Here is a 17,184-nt window from a genome sequence, read left to right on the forward strand (position 1 = left end):
GAAGCTGGAATGTGCCAAAGGAAAGTAACTCATTGCACAATACTGACCATGATAGTGAGCACGTAACAGAGACTGCAATAAAGTGGGGAGAGGGGGGATATCAAAGTGGGATTTGACCAGTTTGTTGCTCCATCTCTCCTTTTCGCAGTGTTGTTCATCTGGAATGACAGATGTCACCATGCATCATAAGAGGCAGTGTCAAAAAAGTGTTAGATGCAGTTCTTCAAAGGTATCTCAGTGTTAAATGCAGCATGTTGCTCTCTCTGAAAATCGTCTGTAACCCTACAAACTGGTTGGACTGGCTTTAAAGCCTGGAATAACTTGGAGCAGCTTGTGCAGATATAAGTGTTGATGACAGGGATGTCAGGTTAATCAGCAAAGTCAGGTTCCAGGGGAGTAAAATGACCCACTGAAGACCAGCATATCTCGCTGTCTTAGAACAGCTGAATCCTTGTGATGAGTCTAGGGATTAGAGGTGATAAACATCACAAAGTGCAGCTTTAGAGGACATGCCCTGTTTCTCTGGGCACTCATGGATAGTTTTCTACTTGCATGATGGTATAAATCTCAAAGTTCAGGGCTAATTACTTGGTTCACTGATAGCTCTCCTTTATATGAAACCTTCCCTCCCAAAGGGAATCTAAAGTAGAGGATAGCATTTACCACCACGTAGCTCGACCCAGAGGGGCAAGAAGCAGCAAGTGGAAGCTCTGCACAATACAATGTGGAGGAGGTTTTGGCAGAAGTCATCCAAACAGGCAGTTGAAAGTTGCATTTCCCAAGGTATTCTGCATTTCCAGGCAGAGTTACCACTTTAAAGCTCTTAACTGAATGATCCACGCACAGCAAGCTAGGAGTCCCCAGATCCACTGAATATTTCAGTGCAGTTTGTAGGGAGGGAGCCACACTCTTGTGTTTGTGGGTAAAGAGGTGCAAGCAGGGTTGAGAGAGAGCAATGTCCTCTTTCTTGACTTAATATTTAGACAATGCTGGTCCTTTTTTTTTTGTTTTCATAAATACTTCTATTTTTATCCTGCTGCCTTTCCCAGAAAGCTTTGCAAGTAAGCTCTCCAGAAACTTAAATATGGTGTTCAGCCCTTGTGTACAGTTACTTCTCTTGGCAGAGCTGCTGATTATGCGATCTGTATTTTACATTTTTAATTCTTTGGTGTGTCTTTACTCAAATTACCTCCTTCCTTGCCAGTGGTTGAGGTTAGGTCCCACCACAGAGTAATTACTAGCACTGGAGATGTACATGCTTCTGTCTTTTTCCAGTCACCCAGCTTCTGCCCAGTGCCTGTGTGCTATATGCATGTGTGGTCTTACTGGCAAGGCGAGACAGTGGCACAGGGGCTGTAAGCCTGCTTTTATTTTTGTTACCCATTTGCAGCCAAAACCTGTTGATATCTCACCAGCTCGATACACTCAGATGTATAAAGGTCTTGTGTCAGGCTTGCAGACTGCTGGTGGCACAGCTGCAGCACTGTGCCTGCCTCCTGTGGTGTTCATGCAGCGTGCAGTTAATTTTGAAGTTCTGTTGCTGTTTACTGGTTGTACAGTGTATGTGCTTACTCTCTGCTTTAATTCCATGTGCAGTAAATTCTCTGTATGAAGGCAGGAGAAAGCTTTGAAAGAGGGATCAGCACTCTTTTCTCTTATGTGTATTTGGCCGCAGATTCCAGCTGCTTGATTTATGGACGTGCTTTTCATGGCTGCTGACAAGCTGAGGCAGAGGACTGCGCTGTATGCTGTTGGGGTGCAGCACAGCTGGTGTAGGGTACGCTACTGGAAGAGGAAAGAACTTACATGACTGAACTCTAGCAGTAGGGATGGGAATTTAAGTCAAAATTGCAACTGCCCCAAAAATGCGTTTTTTTTTTTTTTTCTATATAAGTGGAGTTGTTAGTAGCCTTATGGAACTGTTTTAAAAATTGAGTCCTTCCCAGTTCTTGATCCACTATCATACTTTAGACCTGGGAGGATAAGTCCATTTACAGCAAGCCGAACAGTGCTGGCTGTATCATGAATGGAAATGGGGAGTTACCAACTTAGCAGGCAGCCTTCTAGTTCTTGACAGCACAAGGCAACCCCTTCAGCTTTGTCCAGTGAAAAGTTGCATGGCTTTCTCTTGCTTTAAGTGAGGCTAGGGGACAGTCCTGCCAATACATGATGCATGTTTCATAGCTGCCAGTCAGAATATGCATTTTATGCTGTGGCTTCCAGAGGCTGGTGAGGAAATTAGCATGATCACCATGGCACTGATGCTCCTGTGAAATCATCAAAGCCTTTATCCTCTTTTATACTAACTAAATGAATACTTGGGGGAAAAAATATAAAGTTGAGAGCGTGAAAAATCCTTTGTTCTTTCAAGTGTAATATCGCACTCCAGGTATTTGATGATTGCAAGCAGTAGAAGGAGCAGAACCCTGGCTATAGGCTGTCTCTACAAGGAGGAATAAAACTGAGTCAGCAGGCATTATCATGTGTAGGACGTGGCTTTCTGGCTGCTTTACCCAATGGCTTGTTTAGTCTTGTTTTGCTATGTATTAGAAGCTTTCTGCGAGGTACAGTGGTTAGTGCTCCCTGTCTTTCCTCACTGCTCCTGTCTGTATCCTGGGGCTAAGATTAGATTACAACCCTGAAATGCCATGGTTGTCTGTATTGACGGAGAGCTCAATAGTAAGGGCAGAGTTTTATTGACAGACTGAAATGCTTTCTGTGTTTGTTTCCTTTCTGTGGAGGAGGGATGACATTATTTTCATTTGTAGTCTTTCTGTCTCTGACCTAAACATGTGGTGTCCAATTTCCTTCCCTGGCAGGTGACCTGGAAAATGAGGAATGGTGTCTGGGTACAGAGCTGACTCCAGCAGCAATAAAGACTGAGCCAGCGTTGTGTGAAACATCAGGCCTTGCTCCCTCAGTCAGTCTCACTGTCACAGCCACGTCGCTGGAGGGGGAACCATCTGAGCTACAGACAGATGCCCTGGTACATGCAGACTTTCTGTTCTCCTCTCTGCGCAATTAGCTGCAGATTCTTCTAAGACTTCTACATGCCAGTGTAGCCTCCTTGGTATCAAAGGTTGTCAATTTAGGGTGCACCCTGCAGTTTGTTTTAATGTTTTTTCAAGTTTGCTGGTGTCCCACTCTGCTATAGGAGCTTCTGTTTTAAAACACTTATCTCTGCCTTCAGGTCTTAGTGGCTTGATGCACAACTTTCTCTTCTATGCTAGCTCCAAAGCCTGGGGCTCGTGCGTTTTCAAAAATAATTAAACAGTTTCTAATGAACCAGTCCCATCTGAACTGACTAACCTATTTGCCCTATCAAGCCTGTTACAAGCTAAGTGTCTTCCGTGATAGCTTGCTTTAGTGCTGTGGTGCCTTCCCCTAACCAGAACAAGAGTCCTTGTTTGCCTTCTAAGTCACTTTTGCCAGATGTGTGTGGCTTTGATGTTTTGAGATGCTACTTCCACACCAGCCTGCTGTGTAAGGAGCATTTGGATGCCTTTCCAACTGCAGCCAGCTGGAGCAGCCAGTGGGCATGCACACGCGCTTAGTTTGACTGTGGTTGAGTTAAGGAGAATGAACTGTAGCAGCTGATGGGTCACCAAAGTCCCCTGTCAGTGGAGGAAGGAGCATCACTGTTCTCAGTCCCCAGGGTACCATGTCAGTCCAGACTGTGTGGAGTTAGTATATGCTGCAAATAAATGTTTCCACTTGGATGTGGATCAGCAATATATATGCGCAACAAAAATAATTTTATGAGAAGCTGAAAAAATTAAGTACAAGTTTCCCATAGTTCTCTTCTAGTCTGAATGTGCTGTCTCCTGTAAGCAGTTCCTCTATAGCTTGGGACGCCATGATTTGGAAAGCTTACATTGGGACCAGCTAGTGGCTCATGACCATTGCATGGATTAGTTACACAGGTTATTGAGAGAGAGATTTTGGCTGCAATGACCAGGCTTGTGTGCCAGACTGACTTCCTCAAGCCTGGGGCTGTAGCATTCAGGCAGACACTGGGCAACAGCTTGGCAAACTGGTGCCTCAGCCCTGTCAATAGGGCAAGCCAGATGTCTTCCAAACTTTGATCATCCGTGACTGTCTCTTTTCCTGCTCATCCACACCGTGTAATGAACTTGGGTCCAATAATGTGGTGCTCAGTGACTGGTGCCTGGTTCTTGCTCCCAGATGACAGCGGTCTTGAACAGGCTGTCTCCCATAGCCAGGAGTGTTTCTGTCTGTGCTCAAACAGACTGTGCAGTCCAGCAAATCCTAGCAGCAGCTCTGTTGCTAAGAGAAGTAATTTGAGTGGGTTGCCTGCTAGCTTTCAGTCTGAAATGTCATCTCTGAGGCATAATCTTTTATTTAGCTAAATATAGTAGTGAGAAAAGCCACAGTGGGAGTAGTCAGGGCAATATTCTCTGTAGCCTGGTTTAGCAAACTATGTGAAGCAGTTAAAGCAGAGCAGAAGGAGAGGGAAACCTCTCAATTTATGAAGAAGTCATCCTTGTATTCTTCTATTATGATTTTTGAGGTGTGTTCCTTGGATTTTTATGCTGTTAATTTCTCTTTTCTAGATGAAACCACTGAGCCAGAAAGTTCTTCCAGAGATTAAGTTGGAGCCCCATGAAGTGGATCAGTTCCTGAACCTTTCTTCTAAGGAAGGTCTGTTAATTACCAACCCAAAATGCAGGGGAAGATGACCGGAATGCAAGATGAATGTACTTTACCCTGATTAAATATTTGGCTTTTTTATTTGCCATGTTAATATTTAGGCTGAAGCTGTTGCCTTCTAGGGATTCAACTCAGGCTGCTGAAGAGCCAGTCTCTCTCTGACCCATTTGTGTTTTTTCTTTCCCCTCCACCTTGCTTATCACAAAGAAAATTATCCTTTCTTTTATTTTGTCCGTAGCGTATTAACAATTGTTCAGTTGCTGGAGGGAGCTTGAATCCTTAAAGTGCAGGATTATTTAGGCTAGAAAAGAAATCAATTTGAGAGGACTTAAATAAGGCATAGAAAACATGAAGAGCATAAGTGGAAACTTTATAGTTTTAACCTCTTATACAAAAGTAAGGATGTGAGTTTATATGAAATTAAAAGTTAGGTGCATCTGCTTGTAGCATATTAGTTTCAGTAGAGTTTTTAAGAACCACCAGGATCCTTTTGCACTAATCTGCTCCTAATGAGGAAGGAGGAGTGGTGATCCTTGCCCTGAAAATTAAACATGATTTTGTGGCATAGAATTTGTCAACCCAAGGAAAGTCTGGAAGAGCCAAAGATTTGGGCTGAAATTTGAGCAGATAACAGCTTCTCAATTAGGAACATTTGTTATTCTGTTAGTGAATTCATTTGTGTATGTAAGTAGAACTGCTCTAGGGAGAGAAGCAAGTAAGGTAGCAAGTGGGAAAAGGGAGGCTATGTCTCAACCCAGGATAGAGATTTGATTGCTCAATTTGTGGGATTAAAGGCCTTGCCTATTTTCAACTGTGTATCTTCTTCTGGCAGCTACTGGAGTTAAGATACTAGACAAGAAGAGCTCATATGTAATAGCTTTTTTTTTGTTGTTACTATTTTTCTTCCTCCTCCACCGCCCATTTGATCTTTTCAACTCAGATTTGTGAAGTGTAACAGAAGTGGAAGGTGGCAAATTCAGCCCTATATCTTTCTACTCCTAGTTTTCATTGCTGTAAATTTATTCCAGAGAAAAATTTACTTATTTATGGCTGCTCTGGACATCTGCAAAATTGTCTGTGTAATATGAGTAGGTGAGATATTGCCCTGTTTCTCTTGGTCCAGACCCATTTGGTCATAAGCAGCACTGTGTTTGCCAATTCTAGCACAGGTTCTTTTGGCTACAAGGGCAGTAGAAGTTAGTTTATGGCCCTGAATAGTACCTGTGGTGGTTGCCTATGTTATTCCTACTCCATTAGCAGTTTAAAGCCTTTGCTGTCACTAGGTTTTCACTGCTAGTTGTGCCAAACTAGATCCTCAGGAGGCAGATTATTTCTCTCCTCCCTATTCATGTAACACCTTGGACGTGATACCTTCTCATGAAAAATATTGGTGATTTGTTTAATCCACAACAAAGTTAGGAAATACTATTGTTTTTGGAGAGAAAGCATGCTGGCTCAGAGACATCTGTTTATGTGGTTTCAGGGGGCTTGTACCGGGGGGCTATACTTAAACCTGAAAGCATTTGGAGGAGAAGCTGAGGTGTAGGTAGAAATGGCTGGAGCATATGTGCAGAGCCCTGTTTTGTCTGTTAAATCTAAAGATAGCTTCTGCGTTTCATTTCTCCTTCGGAGACCTGCATGCTCTGAAAATTTTTCAAGTTGCCACTTTTGCTTGATCCATTTTTTTAGCAGAGTCCTGGTCTTAGAAACTAGGGGATGGTGGTGGAAATTCAAATTAGCACCTCAAAATCTTGTGTTGTATGTCTTCTCTTTTGCCATTTAGTAGTGGATCCCCTGCACCTGCCTCCAACCCCTCCCAGCAGCCATGGCAGTGACTCTGAAGGAGGGCAGAGCCCAGCAAGATCACTCCCTCCCTCAAGTCCAATCCAACTACAAGCCACAGCTAAAACAACATCACGCACAGCTTCAGCGCTCTCCAACTCCCCTCTCCTGACTGCACCACATGTAAGCTGGGCTGGCTTTTTCCAGCATTTACTTATCTGTCTCTGGTGGGGTTTTTTTTAATTGCTGCTTTTGCCATGGATTTGCTAACTCTCTGTTGTTATTTAGATGAACCCACCTCTGGTCAAAACTGCAGATCTAGTAATTCTTGCTCGCTGGTCTGTTCTTGTTCCACAGAGAACAGCATGTATCGTTCCTTTAAGTTGAGACAGGGTTCAACAGTGTTATTAGGTTTCTCCCACCATGGATTGTGTTTTGCATTAAGGCCCAGCCCTAAAACCTGTCCCTGGTAGATCTGCATTTGTCCTCTTGTTTTGTTGACAGCCAGTGGTGATCTTCAGGGAGGGATTTTCAGTAGTGCTTCTCACTTGTCTCTTACCTTGTTTGAGCCAAGGGAAGTTTACTGTTGGCATTGGTGTGTGCAGAGCTGGGCCAAGAACAACTGTTTTTAAGAGAATCCTCACGCAAAGGGTCAATCTCTGAATGGAAGCTATCTGAAAGGTCTTACCCTTCCATGCATTGCCTTGTTCTGTTAGTACATAGAGTCATTTCTGAAGTGGGAGAGCTGCTGCATCTCTTCCCCAACACCCTTTTCTATAGGGCTGTGTGCGCTTACTGTTATGTTATTTGATTTCTATGGCACTTGCAGAAATTGCAGGGGACTGGCCCACTCATCCTGACAGAGGAAGAGAAGAGGACACTGATAGCAGAGGGGTACCCAATCCCTACCAAACTGCCTCTGACTAAAGCAGAGGAGAAAGTGCTGAAGAAAATCCGCAGGAAAATAAAGAACAAGGTAAATGTTAATCAGCTTTGCTGGGTAATTCCTAATTGTCCTTCATTTAAAAAAAAATGCTACAACAATTCTGCAGCAATGGTCCGTGGAAGTGTTGAATGCCGTTCCTAAATACATCTGTCAAATTATGTGCCACTGTGACAGTGTGCCTCTAGGTTTTTACCTGAACACATGAACAATAGTGTATTTAGCAGGCAGGGTATCGAGTTGCTGTTGCTTGGCTCCATTTTAAAAACGGTACAGCCCTTACTGTAGGCAGAGTTCCACAGCGATGAAGGTATTCTTTTCCACTGTTTCATGTTTGAAAATCTGACTGTATATTTCAGTGTCCTTAGTCATTTGATCACTGAATTCCATGACCTTTAAATGCAGTGTTGATACCAAGGCTCTGAAATGTCCTACAAGTCTTTTCTTTCATCCATCATGGGGAGGAGCCTAGTGGTAGGGAAGAAGGTAGGAAGGAAAGCATTTTTATTCAGGCCTGGCCAGCTCATTTTTTCTAGAGCATAGCAGCGTATCTTTGAAGGTTATTGGTTTTGCAGACAGAGGTGTAAATTTGCCCATGCTGCATTGGAATTTGGAATTTGGACTTGCGATATGTTTTTTTCAAAATTTTTGAAAATGACATTGTGCATTTCACGTACTGATTTCATACTGATTTTCAGAGTAATTTCTGTTGGAGGGGACCTCTGGAGGTCCTTTGGTGCAACTCCTTGCTTTGAAAGCAGGGTCAGTTTAGATCAAGTTGCTCAGGGATTTGTCCAGTCATGTTTTACTGTTGCAAAGGGTGACGAGTCCCCAGCATCTCTGGGCAACCTGTTCCCATATTAGGCCACTCTTGTGGTAAAACCAAATCAATAGAATTCTTAATATCTAATTGGGATTTCCCTTGTTGCAGCTTGTATTTGATGCCTCTTGCCATTTTGCTGTATGCCTCTAAGAAGACTCTGACATAGTCTTTACTGCGTAAGATATTTGAAAACAACAATAGGATTCATTCCTTAGCCTTCTCTTCTTAAATCTGAACAAACCCAGCTTTCTCTGCCTTTCCTGATATGTCATGTGCTCCAGCATGCTTGTTATAGCAGTGTCCCTTTTCTAGACTTGCTTCTGTATATCCAAAATTTATATTTCAGAGCCACAAATTGTGTGCTGTACTCAACTGTGGTCTTGCAGGCGCTGAATAGAGGGGGAGAAATACTTCTCTTAACCTGCTAGCTACAGTCTTGTTAATAAGCCCCGGATCTGGTTAGCCACCTTTGGCTTTTCCTCTCCAAGATGCAGGGCATTATACTGGGACCATCTTTTAATATTTGTTTTAGGGTATTCTCTTCAGATGAATCTGATTTACTTTTTAAGGTTAGTTCTGTAAGAGCAGGGAATGATCTTTTTTTTACTGCTGAGAGAAGCAGTCTTTCTTCAGGATATGGAAGTGGACCAAGTCAGGGCTTTGCTTGCCAGAAGTAGAACTGAGAACAGCACGAAGGCCTGAATCTAATAACATCAGGGCTTTTTACCAGTTTATTAATTCATCTCTGCTGCTTTTTTTCCTATGCAAATATTTTGTGTTTTTCTTCCTTTCTCTTAGATCTCTGCCCAGGAAAGTAGACGAAAAAAGAAAGAATACATGGACAGTCTGGAGAAAAAGTAAGCCAGCCTTCTTCCTGTTTCAGACTGGCCAATAGCACTGGTTGCTGGACTGGGAAGGGATCCAGCTGTTGATGCTGGGACTGTTCTGAGCACAGAGTGCCAGCTGCCACCTCGTGGTTGTGACTGAGAAAAGGCCCTTCTGGCTTGTGCTTGTACATGTGCTGGGGTGCATTCGGAAGTGTGTCTACCTCCAGCACGTTGATAACATGGCAACAAAGGCTTTAAACTTTATATAAGGCAAGTCCCATCTATTATTGGCCTTCCATTCATGCAGCTCTGTTGGCCTAGTGGACAGGCGGTGTCCAGGAAAAGGTGGATTCAGAGCCAATATATTCTGTCTTCTGGTGCAGATGGAGACAGAAATAGGAAGTGGGTGAGTCAAGACTGCCTGGGACGAAAAGCAGGACTCAAGATAACAGCATGTGACCCATTGACTTCCTTTAGCAAGAAGGAGACAGACCCCTAGTTACTGATTTGTATCCCAAATTAATCTTTTTTCCAAGAGAGAAGTACTCTAGTATTTCTCTCATGCACTTCACCAGATGGATCTGGTAACCCCCTTGTACCATCTCTGGTGGTATCCTTGATGTAATTTCTTTTTTTTATTCTTATGTTTTTACAGTTGCATCTCACTTTTCTCAGGATTACTCTTGTGAAATTCCACCCTATGCATACAGATAGTAAAGCTATTTCCCTTTACCTTTTTACTTCTCAAAGGTGTTCCAGATGGCCATGTTTGCCTTTTTAGGAGTCACATATTTTTACTTGGACCCCTTATGTGGCATGTAATATGATAATCTCCTTTAGTTTAGGGGGTTTCCACGGGCAGTGTGAAAATGAGCACTCTCTTGGAAATTAATCTCCTGGCTCATTAGTCTCCATAGCCTTAAAATGTGAGGATCTGTTTTCAGAAGCCTGGCATTTGCTTAATTGCCTGGTTCCTCATCCTAGCAATGAAATGCACACATGCAACACCTTTGTACAAGATACTCACTAGCAACATAAATATAGAATGTTCTGGGACTTCAAGTATGTATCCCATGTCCTGATGCACAGAGGAAGTCTGAGCAGGGTCCTTGCATTTGTTGTTTCAAGAGGTAAAAAGTAGTTACAACCCATCCTGAATGACCTGCGCCTACTGGGAGGGTGTTGAGCTCTGTAAGCAGGTGCTCCACAGCTGGCAGTATATTTGCAATATCATTTACACCATGAAATATGATTAAAGTTTGTTGATGTAACTTTTCATTAAATGTCGGCAAGATCGTAGAGCTCTTTGTGAAAGTAGATTGGGTTTGTTTTACTATCTGTTTAATAAATTACCGATTATTTTTACTTTCCTCCTTCTTTCCTTTTGCTGTCTCCAGAGTTGAGACCTGTTCAAATGAAAATAGTAAGCTGCGTAAGAAGGTTGAAGTCCTGGAGAATACTAACAGGTAGGGTATGAAAGGAATACAATAATACTGTAGCATGATGTTACAGTGAAAAGTGAAAATCTGGGGGTTAAGATATATATTGAAGTGTGGACATAAGCTGTATCTGATTTGTTAATATCAAAGAAAGATGAGAAAGGCCTATTATTCTGACTGCAGTGTGATATAAAGCATAAAGACTTTGATGTCAGGTCTTAAACTGTCTCCCTAGCTTGTGCTCTGCTTGAGAAACCTTGTAACACTCTTCTTTGAGTTCTTTTACTGCCCAAGGAAACATCATTAGTGATACATAACAAACAAAAAACTACAGCCCAATTCTAAATTTATTTAATGAGAGGCTGTTTTGACAGGAGACTTTGACCCTGGTAACATGACACTGCCAGAAATTACAGTGCTGAAGCTGAGGAGTCGTTACTAGTTCCTCTGGTTTGCTAGATGTCTTTGCAATTATTGTGCACACTTCTTACGATCTCACACCCTAGAATTTCCTTCATTTGGAGGGGGAAAATTAACTTCTTGCTTCTTCAGTTCTGAAGAAATGGGTGACTCCACGGTGGCTTTCTCAAAGGACAGGTGGCAGAAAATAGCTGAACTTTTAATCAGACGTTAGCTGAGAATGGATGTCGTTTGTGGCTTATGCTCAGTGTGGTCTCTAATGATGGCAAAATCCAATGAGCAGGTACTGGGAAAGCCCACTGTTAACAACTTCTAGCTAGAGGCATTTGTAGCAACGGCTGAGTATTACCATTGAACATGTTGGTAGCACTGAAGTGTGAGTGGAGGCTGTGTTCTGAAGATAAGACCCACGATCATGGAAAATGGCCCCAGAGCATGTCTGGCAGCCAGTGTATTGCTAATTGAGTGGCATGTGTTGTTTCTAATCTCCGGATCCAATCTCTAATTTCATGGAGCCAGACCCTGTAGCACTGTAATTTGATGGAGAGTGTCTCCCACACACTGCTCATGCATAAAGACATCTGCTGCTTGTTTAAGGAGCGCCAAGCCATTTCTGTGCCTCCTGTATTTTCCTCCAGGGTCTGACACAAGAGAACGACGAATTGTTCTGTAGGTGTAGAGTAGCGTTTTCTCTCCCAGGATCTGTCCCAGGAGGTGCTGAAGGCAGCTGCTCTAAGGAAAGTTGCAGCTGTGGATGAGCTGCTCAGGGACGACGTGTTGTCAAGCCTAGAATTGTTCTCTGCGGTTCAGCTAAATTTGGCCAGCTGATTTCATCTCTGAGTTGTTGTGGATGGGGTCATGAGAACAGCTCTGTCGGTATTGTCCATCCTTTTAGACATGACCTTTAGCATCAATGCAATGAGTTGCATTTTTCTTCCCTCTGCAATAGCATTGATATAGATTCGTGATCTCCTGCAGAGCAGCGGATGTTCCTGACTTTCTGCACAGAAATTCTTGTAATTCATGGTGATGCTTTTTTTGGCTATTTAGATACAAACTGTATCTACATTCTATTAAGGCTTCAAATTGAAGTACTGAGAAATGAATAAAAATACCTTCTTTCTTCAAGCCTGGATTATGTAACATACCACGGTATGGGTTTTTTTCATCTTAGCCCTGAAGAGCCACTTTTCTTATTTAGTGTATAATTGTGCAACTATCTGGTTCAGAGAATGGTTCCTCCTTAAATGCACATTATCCACTTGCTATAGTGAATTCAAAATGACCGTTTTCCTCATTGGTACTTGCACAGACCCTCGATGTGGCAACCAGAAACCATTCAAATGTTTCAGAACTTGTTTTCATAGCATCCTATAGCTGGTACTTCTACCTCCTATGTACAGTTAGGAATCAAAGCACAAAAGCAGTGATGGTCAAAATGATGCGGTTTATTCTTGGGTGACCAAATTAAAATGTTTAGGACTTTATTTCTCTTAAGTACCAAGTGCACAGCGGTATGCACATGTATCTTCATATACCCAAAGCAAAGTCCCCGTTGGCTTTAGTTGCAACTTTGAGTGTTCAATGCAGTAAAAATGAAGATGATGTTGAAAGTTTTATCTAAATGTAGATCTACGAACACTAGAGCTGTTCTTTTGTGAAAAATTTTAAGAGTGGAAGAAAGGTAGCAAGAAAATGAGAGCTGTGATTATAAGTAAAAATGCTCATGCATTCAGTATGGATGAAGATGAAATTGTTTCTTTACCTCATTGGAAAATTGGGCTGTAACTGCTTACCTAGAAGTTCATATACCTATATATGCTGTCAATCAATATTGTTATTTTTATAGTCTGGCTGGAGCTGAGAGGAACTGAGGGGCAATTTCCAATACATACACCAATTGAGTAGCAGACTTCCTTTTCAATATGTGGAATCAGTTTTTTAGAGCATGTTATTCTATATGTAGGACACTTTTTGCACAGGTACTTACCTAAGACTTCAGGGAAACCCTGTTTGCATTTCAAAATCTGTCTCTAAACCATTGGAACACTAGAGTTTCTTCTCGTAAAAATGTTCCTACATTATTCTCAGTAACATGAAAAAAATTAGGAGTATATTTCCTGAGAACCTGCCTTTGCCTGTAATATGAGAGGTGCAAGTGTGGTCAAAAAAAAAAAAATGCATATTTGCATCCAGAAGCATCTTCCTTGACATTCATATTGAAAGGCAAGGCAGGAGGCTGGGGATCAAGATGCAGGGAAGTTTTTTATTCTCATTACTCTGAGTGGGTGACTGCAGCATTTTTGGCATCTTTAGTATTAGAACACTAGCATATGTTTCTTCTCCTAATTTATGTGATTCAAGCCCTTTAAAGAAACCCATCCAAGTTCCTTTCTAGGCAGTTTTCTCAAAAGTAAGGAAGCAAATTATTTCATGCATATTTGTTATGTCTTGTGACCACAAGCGAGCCCAGCTCTCATTGGTTTCAGTAGCATCTGAACTTCTGGGACGTTGCTATCTTAGAAAACAAAGGGTGTGAGAAGAAGATGGTAACAAGAGTTAAACTGACTTGTCCCCATGACCAAAAAGGCTTGATCCACTCATGTTTTGGCGCTGAGACCGCCAGAAACTGCCAGTGATCTAGGGGGTTGAATACAATCTTGCACACCAGTGTAGCCTTGCTGGGAGCCATGGCTGTTTGGGCTTAAAGACAATATTGAAACAGCTGGTACAGTATAGAACATATGAGAAGTACTTTTGCTTTTTGCTTCTGTTGAATCTATATTTATAAATATTTGATGGTATTTTTTGTCCTGGAGAAGTGGTAGACATAGGGCCCAGTTAGCTTGTGGTTGAACGTGTCACGCATGGATAATGCATGCAGGTAGCTGCTAGAGTTGCTCCCATGGAGTAATGACTAGCAAGTTGTTAAGATCTCCAGTCTGACAGGAACCTTAAAAACAGTGGCTTTATAAATACAATTGGGATGTTCTTCCATTTCTCATGCTACTGCTCGAGCTATTGCTACAATTCCTAGTCATCTAAAGATCAAATTGCATATCAGTCTGACCCACCCCAAGGGTTTATCAGCACCAAAGCTGCTGATCTGCTTGGCTGTTCCTTCATCTGAGGCTGGTAAATTCATTTTATCAAGTCATTTTCAAGGAGTGAAGGGTCTGGATTTAAGTTGCAATGAGATATCTTGCACTTCATTTCAGACCTTAGAATAGTTGACAAAGAGTGGCAGCCCTAGAGTGACTTCTTGTTTTCAAAGCAGCAGGACAGTGTTTTTTATGCTGAACCATCTTTGATGAAAAATTGCTGGATTTTTTTCTTTGTAATTTAAATGAGGGAAAATTGTAGATTTTTTTTCTGCTTTGAGGTATTCTGGTCTTTCAGTGAAAACCTCACATTAGGATTTGCTCTTTTTCCTACAAATAGAAGCGTCAGAGAAAGAATCTCTGTGTTGGAATCTGGTTGGAAGATAGAATATTTTTTCACTTTACTTACCAAAATAGGTTTTGTTACTCACAAAGTAGATAAATTCTCTGAAAAATCTTGATCAAAGTAAACAGTATTTAGTGTCCCCTAGAAGCTATCTTTTTTTATTTGAATTGATGTAGGATTTTAAAACACTAAACTGAGGAAGCCTCCCAGGTGGCTATGTCCTGGAGTGACAATGTATTTCTCTTTAATTAAAGTGTCACTGGCAGTGGAGGGGAAGTCTTGACTTGTTCCTTACTTAGTAGTGAAAGGAGCTCTTCTGAAGATGAATACGTGAATGTGCACACGAAAACAAGACATCACAGTCAGACTGAATTTGCTGGCAGTGTGTGGAAGGGAGATCAAGAGTCTTCAGTCACTTTACAGCTTTCCTAGAGGTGCTTCCATTGGCAGGGAAAAGTGTGAAAGCACGTTCACACCTCCTACGGAGGTGACCCTCTAATTGAATATCACTGGGAAATGTGTCAGCCGCAGTGAAAATAATCCCTGTAGGTGCAAACCCCCTTATGCACGCTACCTTGGGACTGCATTTTCTCCTGTTAGGACTTAGCCATAGACAGTGTGTTTCACTAAAAGCATTTGTGTCCTTCCTGCTGCTGTTTAGAGGGAGCATCTTAGTTCAACCTAAGTTCCTGTTCTGCAGAGCAGAACGCTGCTCCTTTTCACTTTCTTAGTCCAGATCATCCCTGTTGCTGTCCAGTAACAATGAAAACAGCTTTTGCATAGGCAAGGAGATCATTTGACCTTGGAATCCAGTCTTCTATCATTGCAGCTTAAAATGGAGAATAAAAGCACCAAGGAGTGCCTCATTTTGCCAATGGCAGGGTAAACTGGTGAACAAACTTGTTGGTTGCTCTTGCCTGAGCTCTTGCTCTTAATTTGAAAATTAATCGGTAGCCTATCAGCTCCCAACACCCACACCTTGTCTGCTGAGAAGACAATAGTAGCTCTGTTCAAACAAGCAAATGAGTTGGGGGGAAAAAGACATTTTATACGAAGGTAGTTGGTAAATAAGGTCGTTGATGAAACTTCCCCTGCGAGACCTCAGAATACTTACCTAGTTTTACTTTCCAAAAAAGAAGGCGCTTTGCAATCAGCTCTCTGGGCCCACTCCACCCAGCAGTTTTTCTATATTGGATGCAAAAAGGCAGAGATGAGCAAAATGAGGAGAATTGCCTCTTCTCTGTTGATTTCTTCACCAGCCATTAGCTGTTTTCTCACTGACGCCTCCACAAAAAGTGGCAAGAGTGATCAGTGTTTCAAGGCGGCTGCTGCTGCTGCCAACCCCCAAGCTGGGGAGGAGGAGAGCTTCTTCCTCCTCATTCCAGAGAGCTGTTCTGTGTCGAGCTCAGTGACTCAGGCCTGAAACGGGTGGAAAATTAAGTCTTCTAATAGCACAGAAATTGCAGGGTTAAAAAGGCATTGCTGTACAGCATAGGAGGTGGCATGTGGTGGCAATACTGTATGCAGCAAGTTCTGTGCTGGAAAATGATATATACCATGTATGCAAGTCTTTATAAAACTGTGATGTGGTGGATGGGAGGAGGAATTGGGGAAAGATGCAGAAGGGAGCAGGGAATTGGGATGGTCTCATTTACGTGATGGACAGTGTTTTTATCTCTTCATTTGCCTGTAGTTTCTCTAATAGTGAATAAAGGTCTGAATTAGATGAATCACTTTCTTGTTTAAAATATTGAATTGCAGAATATACCATGCTCTCAAGAGCGTGCAAGACATCATTCCTTAAGTTGAGAAGGATCTGCTGGCCCAGATAAATCTATGCTGTGAGCATGACTTGTGCTCATTTCAAAATGCATTCCTGAAGTCCTTGAATTCATTAAACTCTAATTAGCAATGAGCGTTGATGATTAAAAAAATCTATAATAATAGGCAGACAAGTGTATATTGAGCTGTGAAGGCACCTCTGGGTCTGTCCTACAATTAGCTTTTAGCCAGTTTGATCTTAAAATAATCCTTCTATTTTCTCTGACATCCTAACCTTGCCTCTTGCTTTAGCATTTGACGTCACAGCCTCCAGAGCTGTTGCCTTAAGTTTTGAGGGATCCGGTGGGGTTACGCTCTGTAATAGGTTGTGAGGCTTACAGTAAAATGAAAAGTAAATGAAAAGTAAAATTGGAAACAAACAGTGAAGTTAACACCAGTGTAAAATTGTGCTATATTTGGCTGTGTAGAGGGCAAATATTTGGATTACTCCTTGTCTGTTAAAAAGCTTTAATGAAAACTACAGTGAAAATCTTATATCAATCATTCTTTGTGATAATTTCCAATGTAAATTACTGTTATCCTAACTGTAGCAATTGATGATGATACAGCAAAAGAAAACCAGGATACCTTCCTGGTTTGGGATTGTTGACTCCAGTCAGAATAGAATTGCTGTCATGGCTGAGACCTCTAAAAGACACAGTCAGAGTAGCCATTTCAAGCATCTGTGATTTTTGTCACTCCTGGAGGATTTAGCAAATAGCAACAAAGTGCTTTATTAAATAGATGAATTTATGAGAAATGAGGTCTATGCCTACGTCTAGCTTTAAGACCTTCTCTATAAAAATGGTCCGGCACGTGGTCCAAAGCACTCTACAGCAGGTTTGCTGAAAAAGTAGGGAGCTGTATTACTTGCTTCTGCTTTCCATTTCACATAATGGTGAAACTCCTGCTGAATTCATGACACAGAACCAGCTTGTTATATGCATCTAGTCACTGGCACGTAGAGCAGTTTTGTTTTTTTGTACACTTACCAGGACTGTTTTTTGTGGA

The 17,184-nt window shown here is 41.9% G+C and overlaps 1 protein-coding gene across 3 annotated transcripts in view; it reads left to right on the forward strand.

The window, feature by feature from the left end:
* The window catches only part of CREB3L2 (cAMP responsive element binding protein 3 like 2), a 78,724-nt gene that overhangs the window by 51,416 nt on the left and 10,124 nt on the right, over positions 1–17,184 (forward strand). For 2 of the 3 annotated variants that reach the window (XM_054066364.1, XM_054066347.1), the window contains exons 3-8: positions 2,820–2,986; positions 4,575–4,662; positions 6,455–6,636; positions 7,283–7,429; positions 9,018–9,076; positions 10,444–10,512. In XM_054066364.1, coding sequence (XP_053922339.1) covers positions 2,820–2,986; positions 4,575–4,662; positions 6,455–6,636; positions 7,283–7,429; positions 9,018–9,076; positions 10,444–10,512 — 712 coding nt within the window. The remainder of the gene's footprint in view (positions 1–2,819; positions 2,987–4,574; positions 4,663–6,454; positions 6,637–7,282; positions 7,430–9,017; positions 9,077–10,443; positions 10,513–17,184) is intronic. The other variant, XM_054066356.1, reaches the window with a different exon arrangement.

Source organism: Cuculus canorus, chromosome 1 (genome assembly GCF_017976375.1).
Source record: "Cuculus canorus isolate bCucCan1 chromosome 1, bCucCan1.pri, whole genome shotgun sequence".
NCBI lineage: Eukaryota > Metazoa > Chordata > Aves > Cuculiformes > Cuculidae > Cuculus > Cuculus canorus.